Source organism: Salvelinus namaycush, chromosome 20 (genome assembly GCF_016432855.1).
Source record: "Salvelinus namaycush isolate Seneca chromosome 20, SaNama_1.0, whole genome shotgun sequence".
NCBI lineage: Eukaryota > Metazoa > Chordata > Actinopteri > Salmoniformes > Salmonidae > Salvelinus > Salvelinus namaycush.
Genome location: NC_052326.1, coordinates 12,463,407 through 12,481,655, shown reverse-complemented (window position 1 = coordinate 12,481,655; position 18,249 = coordinate 12,463,407). Strand labels below are relative to the sequence as shown.

Below are 18,249 nucleotides of genomic sequence, written 5' to 3'. Positions count from 1 at the left end.
CATGTCCCAGTTTAGGTCACCTAGCAGGACAAATTCAGACTTAGTGTAAGGGGCCAGGAGAGAGCTTAGGGCATTTAGGGTACAGGCCGGTGCTGATGGTGGCCGATAGCACCCAGCAACAGTCAACAAAGAGTTATTTGAAAGTTTAATGTGTAAAACCAGCAAATTTAATTGTTTGGGGACAGACTTGGTCGAGACAACTGAAGGTGTTCCTTGGTAACGATTACCACTCCACCACCTTTGGAAGATCTGTCTTGCCGAAAAAGGTTATAACCAGAAAGGTTAACATCAGTGTTCAAAAGACTCTTTCTTAACCATGTTTCAGTAATGACCAACACATCTGGATTGGAGCTGTGAAGCTACACTTTCAATTGATCAATTTTAGGTAATAAGCAGAAAACCCAGGCTTTTACGAGAGTGAAGTGAAGCAGGTATCAGGGCACAAGTCAGAATTGGGGCTAGCAGTGACATACCCCAATTTGCAGTGCCACTTGGAGGTAGTTGTCACAGCAAACATCTGGGGAGGGGGGCAAGGGGAGACCCCAGCCGGTGCCACCTCCCCTTTCACTGCGCTATGTGCGCGGGGGTTGCACACATTAAGAATAAACCCAGGGGAAAAAACGTTATCATGGAGGTGATCATGCCCACCAGTCATAGGTACCGGTGACACCGCACCTTGTAACCCAGCTAGAAAAGGGACAAACAGCTCTGAAAAACAGACCCCATCTGTGATAACAGACAGGGCCATTCGTAATTAAATCTAATTCCCAGGAACAAGACGCGTTGAGCAGGAGACAGACATCTCATCTTGGAGTTCATATGAACCACAGAGACTGTGTGTGGGATAAAAGCATGATTGCCAATCACCTACCGAGTCCATAACCTATATCACTAAGTACCTCATAGGGACCAGAGGGAGGACCCAGCAATGAATCCCAGTAATAAGACACCTATGGAAAGGGGTACCCCCTTGTGGTTAGCGAGCACCTGGGGAGGACGTTGTGCTTCCGTGATACTGTATAGCCCACCATAGCCTGGCCCTTTTATAAGCACAGACAGAGGCACTGTTGTCACAGTATGCTAGCCGACGTCCAACATGCAGCTTATCAGTCTTGCTACCTGGCATTATCCCCGCAGGCTAGCACTAGCCGCAGTACAGTCAACTAGAATAACCAATTGACTGAACGCTTCATATGCTAAATGAGAGAGCTACACAAACCCATGAAATCATCAGTGGCAGTACGCTAGCTAACTGGCCTTAATGAGTTAGCTATACAGCGCTGTTTAACTAGCCTGATCCCGTCCACATAAGAGACAATCATCGACCAAGTCTGGGAAGAGAGGTAAACGGCGCTTGACTGAGGCAGGGCACAGACGGCAGGGCACAGGCGGCAGGGAGCGCTCACCGACCTGGCCAATCTCTCCCGTCAAGTCGCCTCCCTTAGCCAGCGACAGAGTGCACAGCAACCAGGTTGAGCCAGGGCAACTTTTGTATGCCTCAGCCCGACAAGACACTTGATCCGACCAAATTCAAACTCACGAAACCGGTTATCGAGCTTTAACACACAACATCCAGAAGGATGAGCATGCACTCCTTAAGTGGGATAGTTAAGTTGGAGCAAAGCCTGATAGATTTAGTGTAAATTGTTTTTTAATGCGTGAAATTGTTCCGCTCAAGGTGAAGAACATTGAAGGAATGAGTGCTTTGGCCTTGTCAGATGTGATTCTAATGTTCTTCAGTAGAGAACGCTAGCGCAAACTCCCCATAGCTGTGTTGTAACGAGTTGACCGACTGAAAGGGAACCACAGAGTGTTTTATATCCTCATGAAGGGATGTAGTCTAAAGTTATAGAGCGTATTTTACTGTATTACTAACCATAGCCCAAATAAGACGGCCCTCCCATACCGCTCTTAGCTGCAGCAAACAAACAAACAAACAAACAAAAAACACACAAACAGCCAAACACACACACACACACTATGCCTACTCACTATGCGGCTGAGTCATTGAGCTGGTATTCTCTGGAGCGTGTGAAGCAGCTCTGCACCCCGCTGTCGGACCACAGGCGACGGATCACTTTGGACAGGTCATCGGGCAGGATGCCCTGCTCCTCAGCAGCAGCCGACAGGGCAAAGAGCTGGCGGGCGTCATCCTGCAGGGGTGGGAGCGGACAGGAGAGGGCCATTATGGCCAGAGCTAGGAGGCTGCAGGTCAGACATACCACAGGACTACAGAACAGTCATTGCCACAGACATCACAGAGAGTGAGGGCTTATGTTTAGATCTCAGGAGGGAGAACCCACATTATCAACAAGCAAACACATCTGCTGGGATGAGGCAAGATCTGATCATAAATAGTTAAAGGGTCTCCCTAGCCACAAGACACAATGATTGAGTGACTCAGATTAAGCTAATAAATATTGGTGTGTTTTGACAGGTGGCCAATGGCCCAAGGTCAATTGTGCCACAGTTTAAATACGTAGCTTTATATATTGTTATGTCATCACTGGGGACCTGTCATAACCAGAGGCCAGGCAATCTCCACTGTGTGTATGGCTAATATGGGAGATATATTAGTGTCTGGCTGATAAATAATCCACTGTTGTAATAAAGTGTGACAGTGGCAGCTAGTGGCAGGCAGGAGATAGATATATTTCCTCTGGGTGTTTCTCCCACTACCTTCTGTCCTGTAAATAGACAGGAATTAATGGGATGATGGTGATGATGACAACAGAAGTCTGTCGCCAATGTGAAGGGGTCAAAGTCACAACATTAAATAGTTCAGAGTTATGGCCACACATATCTCTCCTATTGTCCAGCTAATGAGTGAGAGGGCTAGCAAGTCAGTAAGCTCTGTACCCACCCAGCTACCGTGGAATCCCTACCTAGTCAGGCATTCATCTCTCTATAGTGAGATGAACACCTGTCTAGGCTCAGAGCCAGCCACCTCCATAACCATAGACTCAGCAGAACAGACTGATGAACACCTCCACATACTGTACACTGTACATCTCTCCAACCACATACACATACAGTATGCAGATCTGCTGTGTCACCTGTGTTTCCATACTAGCAAATTAGCTAAACTCAAAGTGGATAATCAATCAATTTGATGGTTAAGTGGACCAAAATTGCCATAAATATACAGTTCAATTTAAGACTGGGAGTGAAGCAATGTTATTACAGTAAACTAAAACTGAAACTAAACTGAAAACTGAATAGTTTTTTCATGATTAGTTAACTGAAATAAAATAATGAACAGACTTGTTTGAAAAACTAAAACTATACTGAAACTCAGCGGCGTGGAACTAGTTTTACACGGAGTTACATTATTTTCCCGAGTTGATTATCCCTTTTATACCAAGGCTATAATTGAAAACATTTCCGCAAGAAATATAGAAATGTGTTCAACATCCACTGAAGTAGCTAGCAAGTTTACCAAATTAACCAAATTGAACCAAATTGAACAATGCCAATAATGTTTTCAATTCGACTTTGGCTTTCAAAACCAGCTCAAACATAGAACATGTAAGAATGAACTTCATAGTCATTGAATAATACTGTACATTATAGGGAATCATAAAACTGGTTGTTTGGATCCTGGATGCTGATTGGACAAGCAGCGTTCCAAGCCGTGCTGTATTGGCGGTCACAGGCATAGCATGCCTGCTAACAGTTCCATCTGAAAATTATCACTGCGCCCCCATAACAATATCATGTTCATGTCCGAATCATCTCTTGTATTTATCTAAACTCGCACATTATTTCCCTTTGCTTCCAGTCTAGCATTTCGTTTGGTACAGCGGGGGTTAATATAAGCATCACTGTCTGCCTGATCTCTGTATCATAGACGCCTTTCTGTGTTTACAAACATTGTCGCAAGAGGGCGATGCGTGCAGATTGGTGGCAGAACAAGGGGGGTTCAAATATGGAACACCAACAACAAAAGCCTCTATTTACATGTTTCTTATGAGTGCATTTCACACTACTTTTGGATTACAATTGAATGTTTGTGTTTTCATCACAAATCAACTGCATTATTCTTAAAATACACTTCAACCAGTAAAATGGCTCTTTGGCTAGCTTTTGTTACAGCCTATATCAATGAGCGTTAGCATTATAGCTAACAACTGCTGCATCCCAAATAGTTATTTTGCAAAGATCACATCCAAATATAATCTTAGCGAATATTCAGGCAAGAATCAAAACGTCATTGTACGCATATGAGAACCCCAAAAAGTTATTTTGTAATAAAACGTAAATCTAGGCAATGTTGAATGGGCACAGATGGCGATGGCTTTCTTACTGCTGCAAGAGTTGCACGCATCTGTGCATTACGTCAGTGTGTCGTGTACTGGAAAAGGGTCTATACATAGAGAGTGAACAGTGCCCAGACGAGACGAGACAACTTTTTCTGAGCTAGGCGAAATCACACCGTCATTATCATGGACATATCCAAGTAATGCCTAATGAAAAAAAGCTCACCAAACAACATTGCAGCTACAGCGTACTGCCATTCCAGGTTCAATGACTGAATTAACTGTTTTTTAGCTAGCTAGCAAATGTGAAGAACGTTATCGAGCCTGCAAAGCAACCATTTTGTTGGGAACGGTTGACCACTCCTTTTGCATAGCTATGCAACTATGCAAAAATAATTAACGACTGGGTCTGTAGCAACATGACTAAAATAACTAACAACCAGATTTTTGTCCGGACTATATCTTTTGGTGGAAGAATGAAATTGTATTCATGTTCTTATCAAAATAACACTAATGAAAATATGTATCGTAAGTCATTGTTATTTTAATATGTTGGTAACAGTTTTATAAAAGCAATAAGGCATGCGAGGCAGTGCTGGGGCTCCCGAGTGTCGCAGCGGTCTAAGGCACTGCATCTCAGTGCTAGAGGCGTCACTACAGACCCAGATTCGATTTGAGGCTGTATCACAACCGGCCGTGATTGGGAGTCCCATAGGGTGGTGCACAATTGTCCCAGCATGGTTAGGGTTTGGCCAGGGTAGGCCGTCATTGTAAATAAGAATTTGTTCTTAACCGACTTGCCTAATTAAATAAAGGTTAAATAAAATTTTAATAAATAAAAGTATCATGAATACAGTCACAGGTAAATTGCCGAACAGGCCGAACAACGGCATTTACTTCAGACTGTCACGTTCTGACCATAGTTCTTTTGTCTTTTCGTTGTCTTAGTGTTGGTCAGGACGTGAGCTGAGTGGGCATTCTATGTTGTGTGTCTAGTTTTCCTGTTTCTGTGTTTGGCCTGATATGGTTCCCAATCAGAGGCAGGTGTTAGTCGTTTGTCTCTGATTGGGAGCCATATTTAGGTACCCTGTTTTGTGTTGGGTTTTGTGGGTGGTTGTCTTCTGTCTTTGTGTCTATGCACCAGATAGGACTGTTTTGGTTTTTCACATTTATTGTTTTGTAGTTTGTAGTGTTCACGTTTTTGTCATTATTAAAACATGATAAACACTAACCACGCTGCGCTTTGGTCTGATCCCTGCTACATCTCCTCTTCAGACGAAGAGGAAGAAATCTGCCGTTACACAGACTGTATTCACGATGCAGCACTGCCTCTTGTGTCTTATTGTTTCAATAATTGACGCTATAGAATGCCCTTCAATCCAAACAAAAACAAGTATTCAACATGCCATGGAATAAAATAAACTATCATGAATTACTCTATGTTCAGTGATTTGTTTTTTGTTTTTGAGGGGGGCAAAATCGAATGGGGTTTTCCAGCTTTTTTTCTAATGGAGTGTTCAAGCTTCTGAATCTAGCACGTCACATTGAGATTGACTTTATACTTTAAAGGTGGACTCAGCGAGATGACGTTGCCACGAGCAGCACCACAGATATTGGGAGCGTTTGAGTGGTAAGGCTAAAGCAACCGACAGTAGACTAAAGTCGAGGAGTGAAGTCGGGAGAGGTGCATCTGTGACACCCGAAAGTGGCAAGAAGTGACATCCTCAAAAACACCAAAACTATACAACACATTCATGGCTACTACCCTCCCACGCATAGGCTACTTTATGTCCCTAACACTAAAACTGAAAATAAATCATATAAAAACGTATTAGAAATGTTTCAATAAAACCTAAACTAAATTAAACTAGTAAAGTCGATCTGAAAACAAACTGAAACTAAACTGAATTTCAAATCAAATCTTAAAACGAATAGAAATAAAAATGAATATAAAAACACAAAACTACAGTTTAATAGCCTCGGAGTGCAGTTCACAGATGATTTTTGGCCTGTGTTTTGGGCATCTTTCTCTGATATGAAATGGCAAAGCAAATGAAATGAAATAACACAGCATATGGAGGCAAGATTTCCTCTCTGGGCACTGGGCTTAGGATGACTCACTGAGCCAATTCTGGGCACAAGTATGTGTGTGTGTGTGTGTGTGTGTGTGTGTGTGTGTGTGTGTGTGTGCACACAAGTGTGTGTGTGTCCATGCACTGTTCTCTGTGTGTTCTTGTGCATCACTGTCTATACGTAAATGTTGTCTGTTGTCTGAATGTACTGTATGAGATCATGTTTGTGGCAGCCGGTGCACTAATTGCCTGCATAGGAGACAGAGTAAGTATCATTAGGTCCAACGACACACTGTATGAAGGATGGTCTGAAAACACAGAGGAGCGTACCCATCCATCCTCCCTTAAAAACCAAGGCAGCCTCTCTAGTCATCCCTGTTAGACCCTCCCCTCAGGCCATGTGAAGACTAGAGTACAGTTATAAAGCACGTCCACGCATCCTACAGCTACAGACTCAAGACTGAAGCCCTCTAATATATACGGTCATACACTGGAGCTTGCTCTCTTTGAGAAACACACTGACAGTTTGTTCACAGGCTGAGCCCTCTGCATGGTAGCACTGGACTGCATTTGCTCTTACTGCTGACTCATTGGGTGTGACAGGTGAGACCTCCGAAGCTGTGTGTGAGTGTGTGTGTGTGTGTGTGTATGGGTCTGTAAATAAGAAGAAAGACTTGAAGATGGGTTGGGAATTAAGCTTTCCTTATCAGCCTGAGGTAGTCATCGTTTGATGTTGATGAACAGCAAACTCCCCAAGTTTCCAGATACATCGATGAAGTAAAAAAAGATCAAACTGAAGCAAACTACTTCTATCCAGCATTGTCTGGGCTGCATGATGCATTTGCAGGTAGCAGCATCAGGGTCGTTCCACGAAATGAGGGCCTTCTGCATCCCTTTGATATTTTAAGTTGACATTGTGCACAAATATTTAATTTGAAAAGCCTGTTATAGTAAATTAATTGCCCTTTAATATAGACCACATGGAAAACTCTATATACACTACATGGTCAAAAGTATGTGGATACCTGCTTGTCGAACATTTCATTTCAAAATCATGGGTATTAATATGGAGTTGGTCCCCATTTGCTGCTATAACAGCCTCCACTCTTCTGGGAAGGCTTTCCACTCGATATTGGAACATTGCTGCGGGGACTTGCTTCCATTCATCCACAAAAGCATTAGTGAGGTCGGGCACTGATGTTGGGCAATTACGCCTGGCTTGAAGTCGGCGTTCCAATTCATCCAAAAAGTGTTTGATGGGGTTGAGGTCAGAGCTCTGTGCAGGCCAGTCAAGTTCTTACACACCGATCTCGACAAAACATTTCTGTATGGACCTCACTTTGTACACGGGGGCATTGTTATGCTGAAACAAAAAAAGGCCTTCGCCAAACTGTTGCCACTTTAGTTGGAAGCACAAAATCATCTAGAATGTCATTGTATGCTGTAATGTTAAGATTTCCCTTCACTGGAACTAAGGGGCTGAGCCCAAACCATAAAAAATAGCCCCAGACCATTATTCCTCCTCTACCAAACTTTACAGTTGGCACTATGAATTGCATAAGGTAGCATTCTCCTGGCATCTGCCAAACCCAGATTAGTTCGTCGGACTGCCAGATGGTAAAGAGTGACTCATCACTCCAGAGTCCAATGGCAGCGAGCTTTACGCCAGCCGACCCTTGGCATTGCGCATGGTGATCTTAGGCTTGTGCGTGGCTGCTCGGCCATGGAAACCCATTTCATGAAGCTCCAGATTAACAGTTTTTGTGCTGACGTTGCTTCCAGAAGCAGTTTGGAACTCGGTAATGAGTGTTACTCCTAGACGTTTCCACTTCACAATAACAGCACTTACAGTTGCCCGGGGCAGCAGGGCAGAAATTTGACAAACTTACTTGTTGGAAAGGTGGCATCCTATGATAGTGGCTTGTTGAAAGTCACTGAGCTCTTCAGTACGGGCCATTCTACTTTCAATGTCTGTCTATGGAGATTGCATGGTTGTGTGCTCAATTGTATATACTTGTCAGCAACGGGTGTGGCTGAAATAGCCAAATCCACTAACATGAACTAACATACTTTTGGCCATGTAGTGTATAACCAATTCCTCCTTTGGCCGCCTCTCCTTCCAGTTCTCTGCTGCCAATGACTGGAACGAACCACAAAAATCTCTGAAACTGGAAACACTTATCTCCCTCACTAGCTTTTAAGCACCAGCTGTCAGAGCAGCTCACAGATTACTGCACCTGTACATAGCCCATCTATAATTTAGCCCAAACAGCTACCTCTTCCCTACTGTATTTATTTATTTATTCATTTTGCTCCTTTGCACCCCATTATTTCTATTTCTACTTTGCACATTCTTCCACTGCAAATCTACCATTCCAGTGTTTTACTTGCTATATTGTATTTACTTCGCCACCATGGCATTTTTTGCCTTTACCTCCCTTATCTCATCTCATTTGCTCACATTGTATATAGACTTATTTTTCTACTGTATTTCTGACTGTATGTTTGTTTTACTCCATGTGTAACTCTGTGACCTCAGAGTTACACTGTGTCGAACTGCTTTGCTTTATCTTGGCCAGGTTGCAATTGTAAATGAGAACTTGTTCTCAACTTGCCTACCTGGTTAAATAAAGGTGAAATAGAAATATAAAAATATAAATAAAGACAAATTTCATCATTTTGACCTCGTCCCTCTGTGCAACCTCTGTGACTTCTGGGAAGATTTTAACCCACTTAATCCCAACATTTTCACCATCATTGTAAAGCCCTAGTTATTTTGTTGCTTTGACAAAGTCATTTCTAAAGATTATTATTTATTTAATGTGATTAGTGATTCATTTCATTAAAGTAAAAAGAACAACATGTCCCTAATTTTTTAGGTCAACCCTGTTACGTGAACTGAACTCTAGTTTTAATACGGTGAAACTGTTCCTTTTTAAATATTTTTTTCAAAAGAAAGATGAACATCTAATAGTCAAATCCTAAAATGTAAAAGCAGGTGAACTGGTTCTACTCTTATAGGCAATTGTCTGCTGTTTTGTGGTGGAAAACTGAGCGGGTCGAGCATAACACTGTTACCCATTGATAGAAAGGCTAGAAATGTTTTAACAAATAAACAATTTTTGCACAAAACAAACTTCCGTTCCCCCTGTTACAAGGGAATTTATAGATGATTTAAGATGATGTCGTCAACCCTGTTACAGTCAACCCTGTTACAGTCAACCCTGTTACTTTATTTGGCACTTAATAGGCATTATAGTATTTTTATTTATTTAACCTCTTGAGATGTTTTTTTTTTTACACGATTCAAAAGGCAACTAATTGGTGGAACAACCCAGCAGCAGCATTGTTTTTTGAGGTGCACAGTGTCTACACACTGCTAAGGAAATCTGCTCGTGAAATGTGTCCTGCCAGCAGTTTTAAATAAACCCCTTCCAATAAACAGCTCAGTCCGAGTGCCACCTTTTCCTTTTTCAGCACACTTCATGTTTCTTCATTATCAAGCCTGCATGGCCCTCATGGAGGCAGGAAAATCCACTCACAACCTCAAACTCCTCTCTCCCACTCACTCTCTAAACCTCCTCACTCTCTCTCTCCATCTCCCTGAGCACTGTGTGTGTGTGTGTGTGTGTGTGTGTGTGTGTGTGTGTGTGTGTGTGTGTGCGTGCGTGCGTGCGTGCGTGCGTGCGTGCGTGCGTGCGTGCGTGCGTGCGTGCGTGCGTGCGTGCGTGCGTGCGTGCGTGCGTGCGTGCGTGTGTGTGTGTTTGCACGATGCACAAGACATCCATTAATAGTTGTCCATTGTCAAGGCAATTCTAACTATTAAAATGCTAAATCAACCAAAGCAATGTTGAACGTTGGAATTTAGAATATTTGGTTGATAAGAGCAGCAGCGTTGATTTGAAACCCATTCTATTTCTTTGCTATGGCGATTCAATTCAATATACTTACAGTACCAGTCAAAAGTTTGGGCACACTTACTCGTTCAATTTTCTTTATTTTTACTATTTTCTACATTGTAGAATAATAGTGAAGACCTCAAAACTATGAAATAACACATATGTAATCATGTAGTAACCAAAAAAGTGTTAAGCAAATCAAAATGTATTTTAGATTCTTCAAAGTAGCCACCCTTTGCCTTGATGACAGCTTTGCACACTCTTGGCATTCTCTCAACCAACTTCACCTGGAATGCGTTTCCAACAAGGAGTTCCCACATATGCTGAGCACTTGTTGGCTGCTTTTCCTTCACTCTGCGGTCCAACTCATCCTAAACCACCTCAATTAGGTTGAGGTCGGGTGATTGTGGAGGCCAGGTCATCTGATCCAGCACTCCATCATTCTCCTTCTTGCTCAAATAGCCCTTACAAAGCCTGGAGGTGTGTTGGGTCATTGTCCTGTTGAAAAACAAATGATAGTCCCACTATGCGCAAACCAGATGAGATGCGCATCGCTGCAGAATGCTGTGGTAGCCATGTTGGTTGAGTGTGCCTTGAATTCTAAATAAATCACAGACAGTGTCACCAGAAAAGCACCCCCACACATCACACCTCCTCCTCCATGCTTCACGGTGGGAACCACACATGCTGAGATCATCCATTCACCTACTCTGCGTCTCACAAAGACACGGCGGTTGGAACCAAAAATCTCACATTTGGACTCATCAGACAAAAGGACATATTTCCACCGGTCTAACATCCATTGCTCATGTTTATTGGCCCAAGCAAGTCTCTTCTTATTATTGGTGTCTTTTAGTAGTGGTTTCTTTGCAGCAATTCAACCATGAAGGCCTGATTCACAGTCTCCTCTGAACAGTTGATGTTGAGATGTGTCTGTTACTTGAACTCTGTGAAGCATTTATTTGGGCTGCAATCTGAGGTGCAGTTAACTCTAATGAAGTTATCCTCTGCAGCAGAGGTATCTCTGGGTCTGACTTTCCTTTGGCGTACCTCATGAGAAACAGTTTCATCATAGCGCTTGATGCTTTTTGCGACTGCACTTGAAGAAGTTCATGAAAGCTTCCGGATTGACTGACCTTCATGTCTTAAAGTAATGATGGACTGTCGTTTCTCTTTGCTTAGCTGTCATCCAGGCAAAGGTTGGCTACTTTGAAGAATCTCAAATATAAAATAAATGTTGATTTGTTTAACACTTTCTTGGTGATTCCATATGTGTTATTTCATAGTTTTGTATTATTATTCAACAATGTAGTAAAAATTGAGAAAAACCCTTGAATGAGTAGGTGTGTTCAAACTTTTGACTGGTACTGTACATTTGAATATGATGATATCACAATTGAAAATAGTAACTTTACTTAAGTAAAGTTGAGGGCCGGAAAACCGTGCCAATATATCCTCCAAACACCGGCTTTGACAGAATTATCACTTTTATACAACGGGTTAGCAACATTTTCAAATAATGATTGACATATTTGCATAAAAACGTTATTTTATGAATTTATTCATACTATTTCATCCTTCCACATGATATAGTCCCGACACAAACAGTTGCTAACTTTTTTTGTTCTGTATCAATGGACGTTCGTTCTAAATGTTCAATTGCCATACTGGCTGGTAACCTTCTTATTCCTTGCTTGCTACTGTAGCTAGCCAACTACGGCTAACCTTTCAGGCACGTCAAACAGTGCAGCCAGAATAACAGTAAAGAACCTGCGTTTGCGTTTGTTTAAGATGTTTTCTAGTGACATTTATTTGGATACATCCATAACAATGAGCTAATGATGCACAATTTGGCCTGGCATAGAAAATGTGCTGTCTCGTCAGGACAATGTTGTTCAGAGGAACTAGCTGGAAAGACTGCAAACTAGCTGCATTTGGTAAAAAAAAAAAAGAACACACTTATTTATCTATCTATCTTTATATATCTGGGATCTATACAAGATCCAGCTCCTGTGGAATCAACTCAGTCACCTGGGGAAATGTTCTCATGAAAAGTTGCAAGGCCTTCGTGTGCTAATTAATGGGGGGCCAGACTGAAGGGTGGGGTATGTCAATGGTTGCATGATAGTACACACAATTTCCTATTGGCTGTTCTTTTCAAACTATGTTAGTACATGAAATGGCTCCTTGGATCGAGCATGGGATTATGGATGACAGTGACTAACCTTGTCTTTAAGGCCCAGGACATGGTAACTCAAGAGCTCTAGTGGATGTGTAGAGGCAAAGCTGGACGTCTTCTCTAATTATCTGACTGCAGAAACAGAGGAGCATAAAAAACATGCCCAAATGTGTGTTTGTGTGTGGGTCTTACCTCTCTGGCGGCTTCTGTGTAGTCAATCTTGAGATTGCCCATGGCCTTGATGATAGCCATGATGGACTGGATGGTGTTGCTGTAGACCACAGCTATGTACTGCTTACACTCATCTTCTGAGTAGCCATCCTCATGGATGATCCTGATCGGGAAGGAAAACAAACCTGAGCATTCTTCTGATGGACACCTACACCACCCGATGTCACAGGAAGGCCATAAAGATCATCAAGGACAACAACCACCCGAGCCACTGCCTGTTCACCCCGCTATCATCCAGAAGGCGAGGTCAGTACAGGTGCATCAAAGCAGGGACCGAGAGACTGAAAAACAGCTTCTATCTCAAGGCCATCAGACTGTTAAACAGCCACCACTAACATTTAGTGGCCGCTGCCAACATACTGACTCAACTCCAGCCACTTTAATAATGGGAATTGATGGAAATTATGTAAAAATGTATCACCAGCCACTTTAAACAATGCCACTTAATATAATGTTTACATACCCTACATTACTCATCTCATATGTATATGTATATACTGTACTCTATATCATCTACTGCATCTTGCCATCTTTATGTAATACATGTATCACTAGCCACTTTAAACTATGCCACTTTATGTTTACATACCCTACATTACTCATCTCATATGTATAGACTGTACTCTATACCATCTACTGCATCTTGCCTATGCCGTTCTGTACCATCACTCATTCATATATATTTATGTACATATTCTTTATCCCTTTACACTTGTGTGTATAAGGTAGTAGTTGTGGAATTGTTAGATTACTTGTTGGTTATTACTGCATTGTCGGAACTAGAAGCACAAGAATTTCGCTACACTCGCATTAACATCTGCTAACAATGTGTATGTGACAAATAAAATTTGATTTGGATTTGATTTGATGTCACTCAAGTCAGGAACAGTGTTGGGGATAATGTGTTACGATGACAATGACATCAGTGATGCTGACAGTGTGGCGTATTGACAACTCTTTAGGTGCTAACAGGAACGTTCATGTTCATCTATTCTGTTGTGTCGTCAGCACATGTTAAGGGTGAGCACTGATGCTTTTGTAGCCGGTCCAACTCAAGGTGTCATAAAACATTTTTTTTATAATGCACCCCCCCCAACATTAACAATAGTTTCCCATGACCCGCCCCTTGTACTGTAAAACGTATTTAACACCCTCTCCCCTCATAGAATTAACTCAAAATAATGTTTACGAGGACAAATAATAATAACTTTAGCAACCCTGTGTTTATAAATGTTGATATTGACTTTGTCACTTCAGTATGCTTTTGTGGCACAGTCGATCCCACGCAGGGCTACGGGCCAGAAGTTTGATGGTTCGCCGACCACCATAGACAAACTCACTCATCCTGCCTGTTTCATTACACTACGACCAATGATCAGCTAGTGGGAAATCTGATATTCTACATTTTGATGCCATATTTCTAATTATATAGAATATATGCAACACATTTTCCACCAACAGGTTTCTCTGCCAATGCACCACATAACCAATTAACAAAGCATACTGACGTAGGCACTTCATTATCATGTTCAACACCGCAATAATAGACAAAAATGCTGGTTGGAGGATTCCGGATATCCTCCTTATTCCATCTTGGTTCCCATGAACCGAATAAAAAATACAAGTTAAATGGGTTTGCATCGCATTTTCAACTCTAGGACTGGTTTTGTCACAATTTGTTTTACATATACACTTGAAGTCGAAAGTTTACATACACTTAGGTTGGAGTCATTAAAACTCGTTTTTCAACCACTCCACAAATTTCTTGTTAACAAACTATAGTTTTGGAAAGTCGGTTAGGACATCTACTTTGTGCATGACACAAGTAATTTTTCCAACAATTGTTTACAGAACTGAAAAAGCATGTGCGAGCAAGGAGGTCTACAAACCTGACTCAGTTACACCAGCTCTGTCAGGTGGAATGGGCCAAAATGCACCCGACTTATTGTGGGAAGTTTGTGGAAGGCTACCCGAAACATTTGACCCAAGTTAAACAATTTAAAGGCAATGCTACCAAATACTAATTGAGTGTATGTAAACTTCTGACCCACTGGGAATGTGATGAAATAAATAAAAGCTGAAATAAATCATTCTCTCTTCTATTATTCTGACATTTCACATTCTTAAAATAAAGTGGTGATCTTAACTGACCTAAGACAGGGAATTTTTACTAGGATTAAATGTCAGGAATTGTGAAAAACCGAGTTTAAATGTACTTGGCTAAGGTGTACGTAAACTTCTGACTTCAACTGTATATACAGTATATATATATAAATATATATATAACAAAAACATAAATGCAACATGTAAAGTGTTTGTCTCTTGTTTCATGAGCTGAAATAAAAGAACACAGAAAGTTTCCATACGCACAAAAAGCGTATTTCTCTCAAATGTTGTGCACAAATGTGTTCACATCCATGTTAGTGAGCAATTCTCCTTAGCCAAGATAATCCATCCACCTGACAAGTGTGGCATATCAAGAAGCTGATAAAACAGCATGATCATTACACAGGTGCACCTTGTGCTGGGGACATACAAAGCCACTCTAAACTGTGCAGTTTTGTCACACAACACAATGCCACAGATGTCTCAAGTTTTGAGGGAGTGTGCAATTGGCATGCTGACTGCAGGAATGTCTACCAAAGCTGTTGCCACAGAATTGTTAATTTCTCTACCATAAACCACCTCCAACGTTGTTTTAGAGAATTTAGCAGTACGTTCAACCGGCCTTCGACCACGTGTATGGTATCGTGTGGGTGAGCGGTTTGCTGATGTCAACATTGTGAAGTGAGTGCCCCATGGTGGCAGTGGCGTTATGGTATGGGCAGGCAAAAGCTACAGACAACGAACACAATTGCATTTTATTGATGGCAATTTGAATGCACAAAATACAGTGACGAGATCCTGAGGCCAATTGTGAGGCCCATTTTTTTTATGTATCTGTGACCAACATATCTGTATTGCATATCTGTATTCATGTGAAATCAATATTATTAGCGCCTAAATTTCTGATTTCCTCATTATGAACTTCAGCTCAGTAAAATCAATGAAATTGTTGCACGTTGCGTTTATATTTTTGTTCAGTGCGTGTATATATACAGTCCATTCTGAAAGTATTCAGTTCCCTTGACTTCTCCCACATTTTGTTACGTTACAGCCTTATTCTAAAATGGATGAAATAGTTTTTTCCCCCCTCATAAATCTACACACAATACCCCATAATAAAGCAAAAACAGGTTTGTACAGATTTTAGCAAATGTATTAAAAATAAGAAACTGAAATATCACATTTACATAAGTATTTTGACCCTTTACTCAGTACTTTGTTGAAGCACCTTTGGTAGCGATTCCAGCCTTGAGTCTTCTTGGGTATGACGCTACAAGCTTGGCACACCTGGATTTGGGGAGTTTCTCGCATTCTTCTCTGCAGATCCTCCCAAGCTCTGTCAGGTTGGATGGGGAGCGCTGCTGCACAGCTATTTTCAGGTCTCTCTAGAGATGTTTGATCGGGTTCAAGTCTGGGCTCTGGATGGGCCACTCAAGGACATTCTGAGACTTGTCCCGAAGCCACTTCTGCGTTGTCTTGGCTGTGTGCTTAGGGTCGTTGTCTTGTTGGAAGGTGAGCCTTCGCCCCAGTCTGAAGTCCTGAGTGCTCTGGAACAGGTTTTAATCAAGGATCTCTCTGTACTTTTCTCCGTTAATCTTTCACTCAATCCTGACTTGTCTCCCAGTCCCTGTCACTGAAAAACATTTCCACAGCAAGATGCTGCCACCACCACGGTTCACTGTAGGGATGGTGCCAGGTTTCCTCCAGATGTGGCGCTTGGCATTCAGGCCAAAGATTTCAATCTTGGTTTCCAGAGAATCTTGTTTCTCATGTTCTGAGAGTCCTTTAGGTGCCTTTTGGCAAACTCCAGCGAGCTGTCGTGTCTTTAACTGAGGAATGGCTTCCGTCTGGCCGCTCTACCATAAAGGGCTGGTTGGTAGAGCGCTGCAGAGATGGTTGTCCTTCTGGAAGGTTCTCCCATCTCCACAGAGGAACTCTGGAGCTCTGTCAGAGTGACACTCGAGTTCTTGGTCACCTCCTTGACCAAGGCCCTTCTCCCCCGATTGCTCAGTTTGGCAGGGCAGCCAGCTCTAGGAAGAGTCTTGGTGGTTCAAAACTTCTTCCATTTAGGAATGATGGAGGCCATTGTGTTCTTGGGGACCTTCAGTGCCGTAGAAATGTTTTGGTACCCTTCCCCAGATCTGTGCCGCAGCACAATTCTGTCTCAGAGCTCTATGGACAATTCCTTCGACCTCATGGCTTGTTTTTGCTCTGACATGCACTATCAACTGTGGGACCTTATATAGTAGACAGGTGTGTGCCTTTCCAAATCATGTCCAATCAATTGAATTTACCACAGGTTGACTCCAATCAAGTTGTAGAAACATCTCAAGGATGATCAATGGAAATGTGATTCACCTGAGCTCAACTTCGAGTCTCATAGTAAAGGGTCGGAATACGTATGTAAATAAGGTATGTCCGTTTTTTTTTTTTATAAATTTGCCAACATTTATAAAAACCTGTTGTCACTTTGTCATTATTGGTTATTCTGTGTAGATTGATGCGCAAAATGTTTAATTTAATCAATTTTAGAATAAGTCTGTAACGTAACAAAATGTGGGAAAAATCAAGGGGTCTGAATACTTTCCGAATGCACTGTATATCCACCAGCGTTATATATATATATAAGATATATATATATATGGATATATCTAGATAGATAGATAATGTATTGTCATAAATAATTGAATTGTAAAGGTTAATAAGGCTGGGGGAACCCTTCATAGAGGGTTCTAGGTAGAACTATATACAGGGGTTCTATGAAGAAGTCTACATACAGGGTTTTAGGTAGAACCCTCTGCAAAGGGTTCCATATGGTGACAAACCGAAGAACCCTACAGTACATGGTTCCACATGGCACCTTTTCTTTCTAAGAGTGGTATATTAAAAGGTAGCACACGGAGAAGCGTAGTGCATAAGGGAAGTACCAAAACACCTTGATAAAGGGGAGGCGCATGCAAGCAGATGGGGAAATTTGACTAGTAGATATATAGTAAAACCTGCAAATAGCGAACGTAAACCAGGGTAAAACGTACTACCGTCCCCGGTGCCCAGTAAAAAAAACACACAACCCTCCCCAGTGAGAAAAAATTCATAATTTGGATCACCCCTATCCTCCATTAAATTACACTCTGTCCCTTTGAACAGCAAAATTATTATAGATGACGTCACACACGCCGTTGCATGTGTGCAGGGTAACCTTTTTGTCTTCCATCAAAACCAATACAGGTGGTTGGTGGACAAAACAAAGCTTTGGATGTCATTAGTCACGTGCTTCTGATGAAGTGATACACACTGTCGGCACACTGCTTCGACGTAAACTGCTTAACGATTTTGAAGCGTGCCTCAGAGCCAGTAACAAACGTAACATGACTAAGGATAGTCACCACTTTCTTATATTTAAATAATAATGTTATACGGTTTCTATACAAATATCTAATAGGCAAAAATATTGACAGAACTGAAATTTGCAGTGTACAAACTTGAACAGGAATGGCATTTAC

The 18,249-nt window shown here is 41.8% G+C and overlaps 1 protein-coding gene across 1 annotated transcript in view; it reads right to left on the bottom strand.

Annotated features, from left to right (window-relative positions):
- LOC120065674 (guanine nucleotide-binding protein G(i) subunit alpha-2-like) overlaps positions 1–18,249 on the bottom strand; it is a 133,948-nt gene that overhangs the window by 18,141 nt on the left and 97,558 nt on the right. The window contains exons 3-4 of the mRNA XM_039016741.1: positions 12,602–12,743; positions 1,993–2,153 (exon numbers count right to left, since the gene is read on the bottom strand). Coding sequence (XP_038872669.1) covers positions 1,993–2,153; positions 12,602–12,743 — 303 coding nt within the window. The remainder of the gene's footprint in view (positions 1–1,992; positions 2,154–12,601; positions 12,744–18,249) is intronic.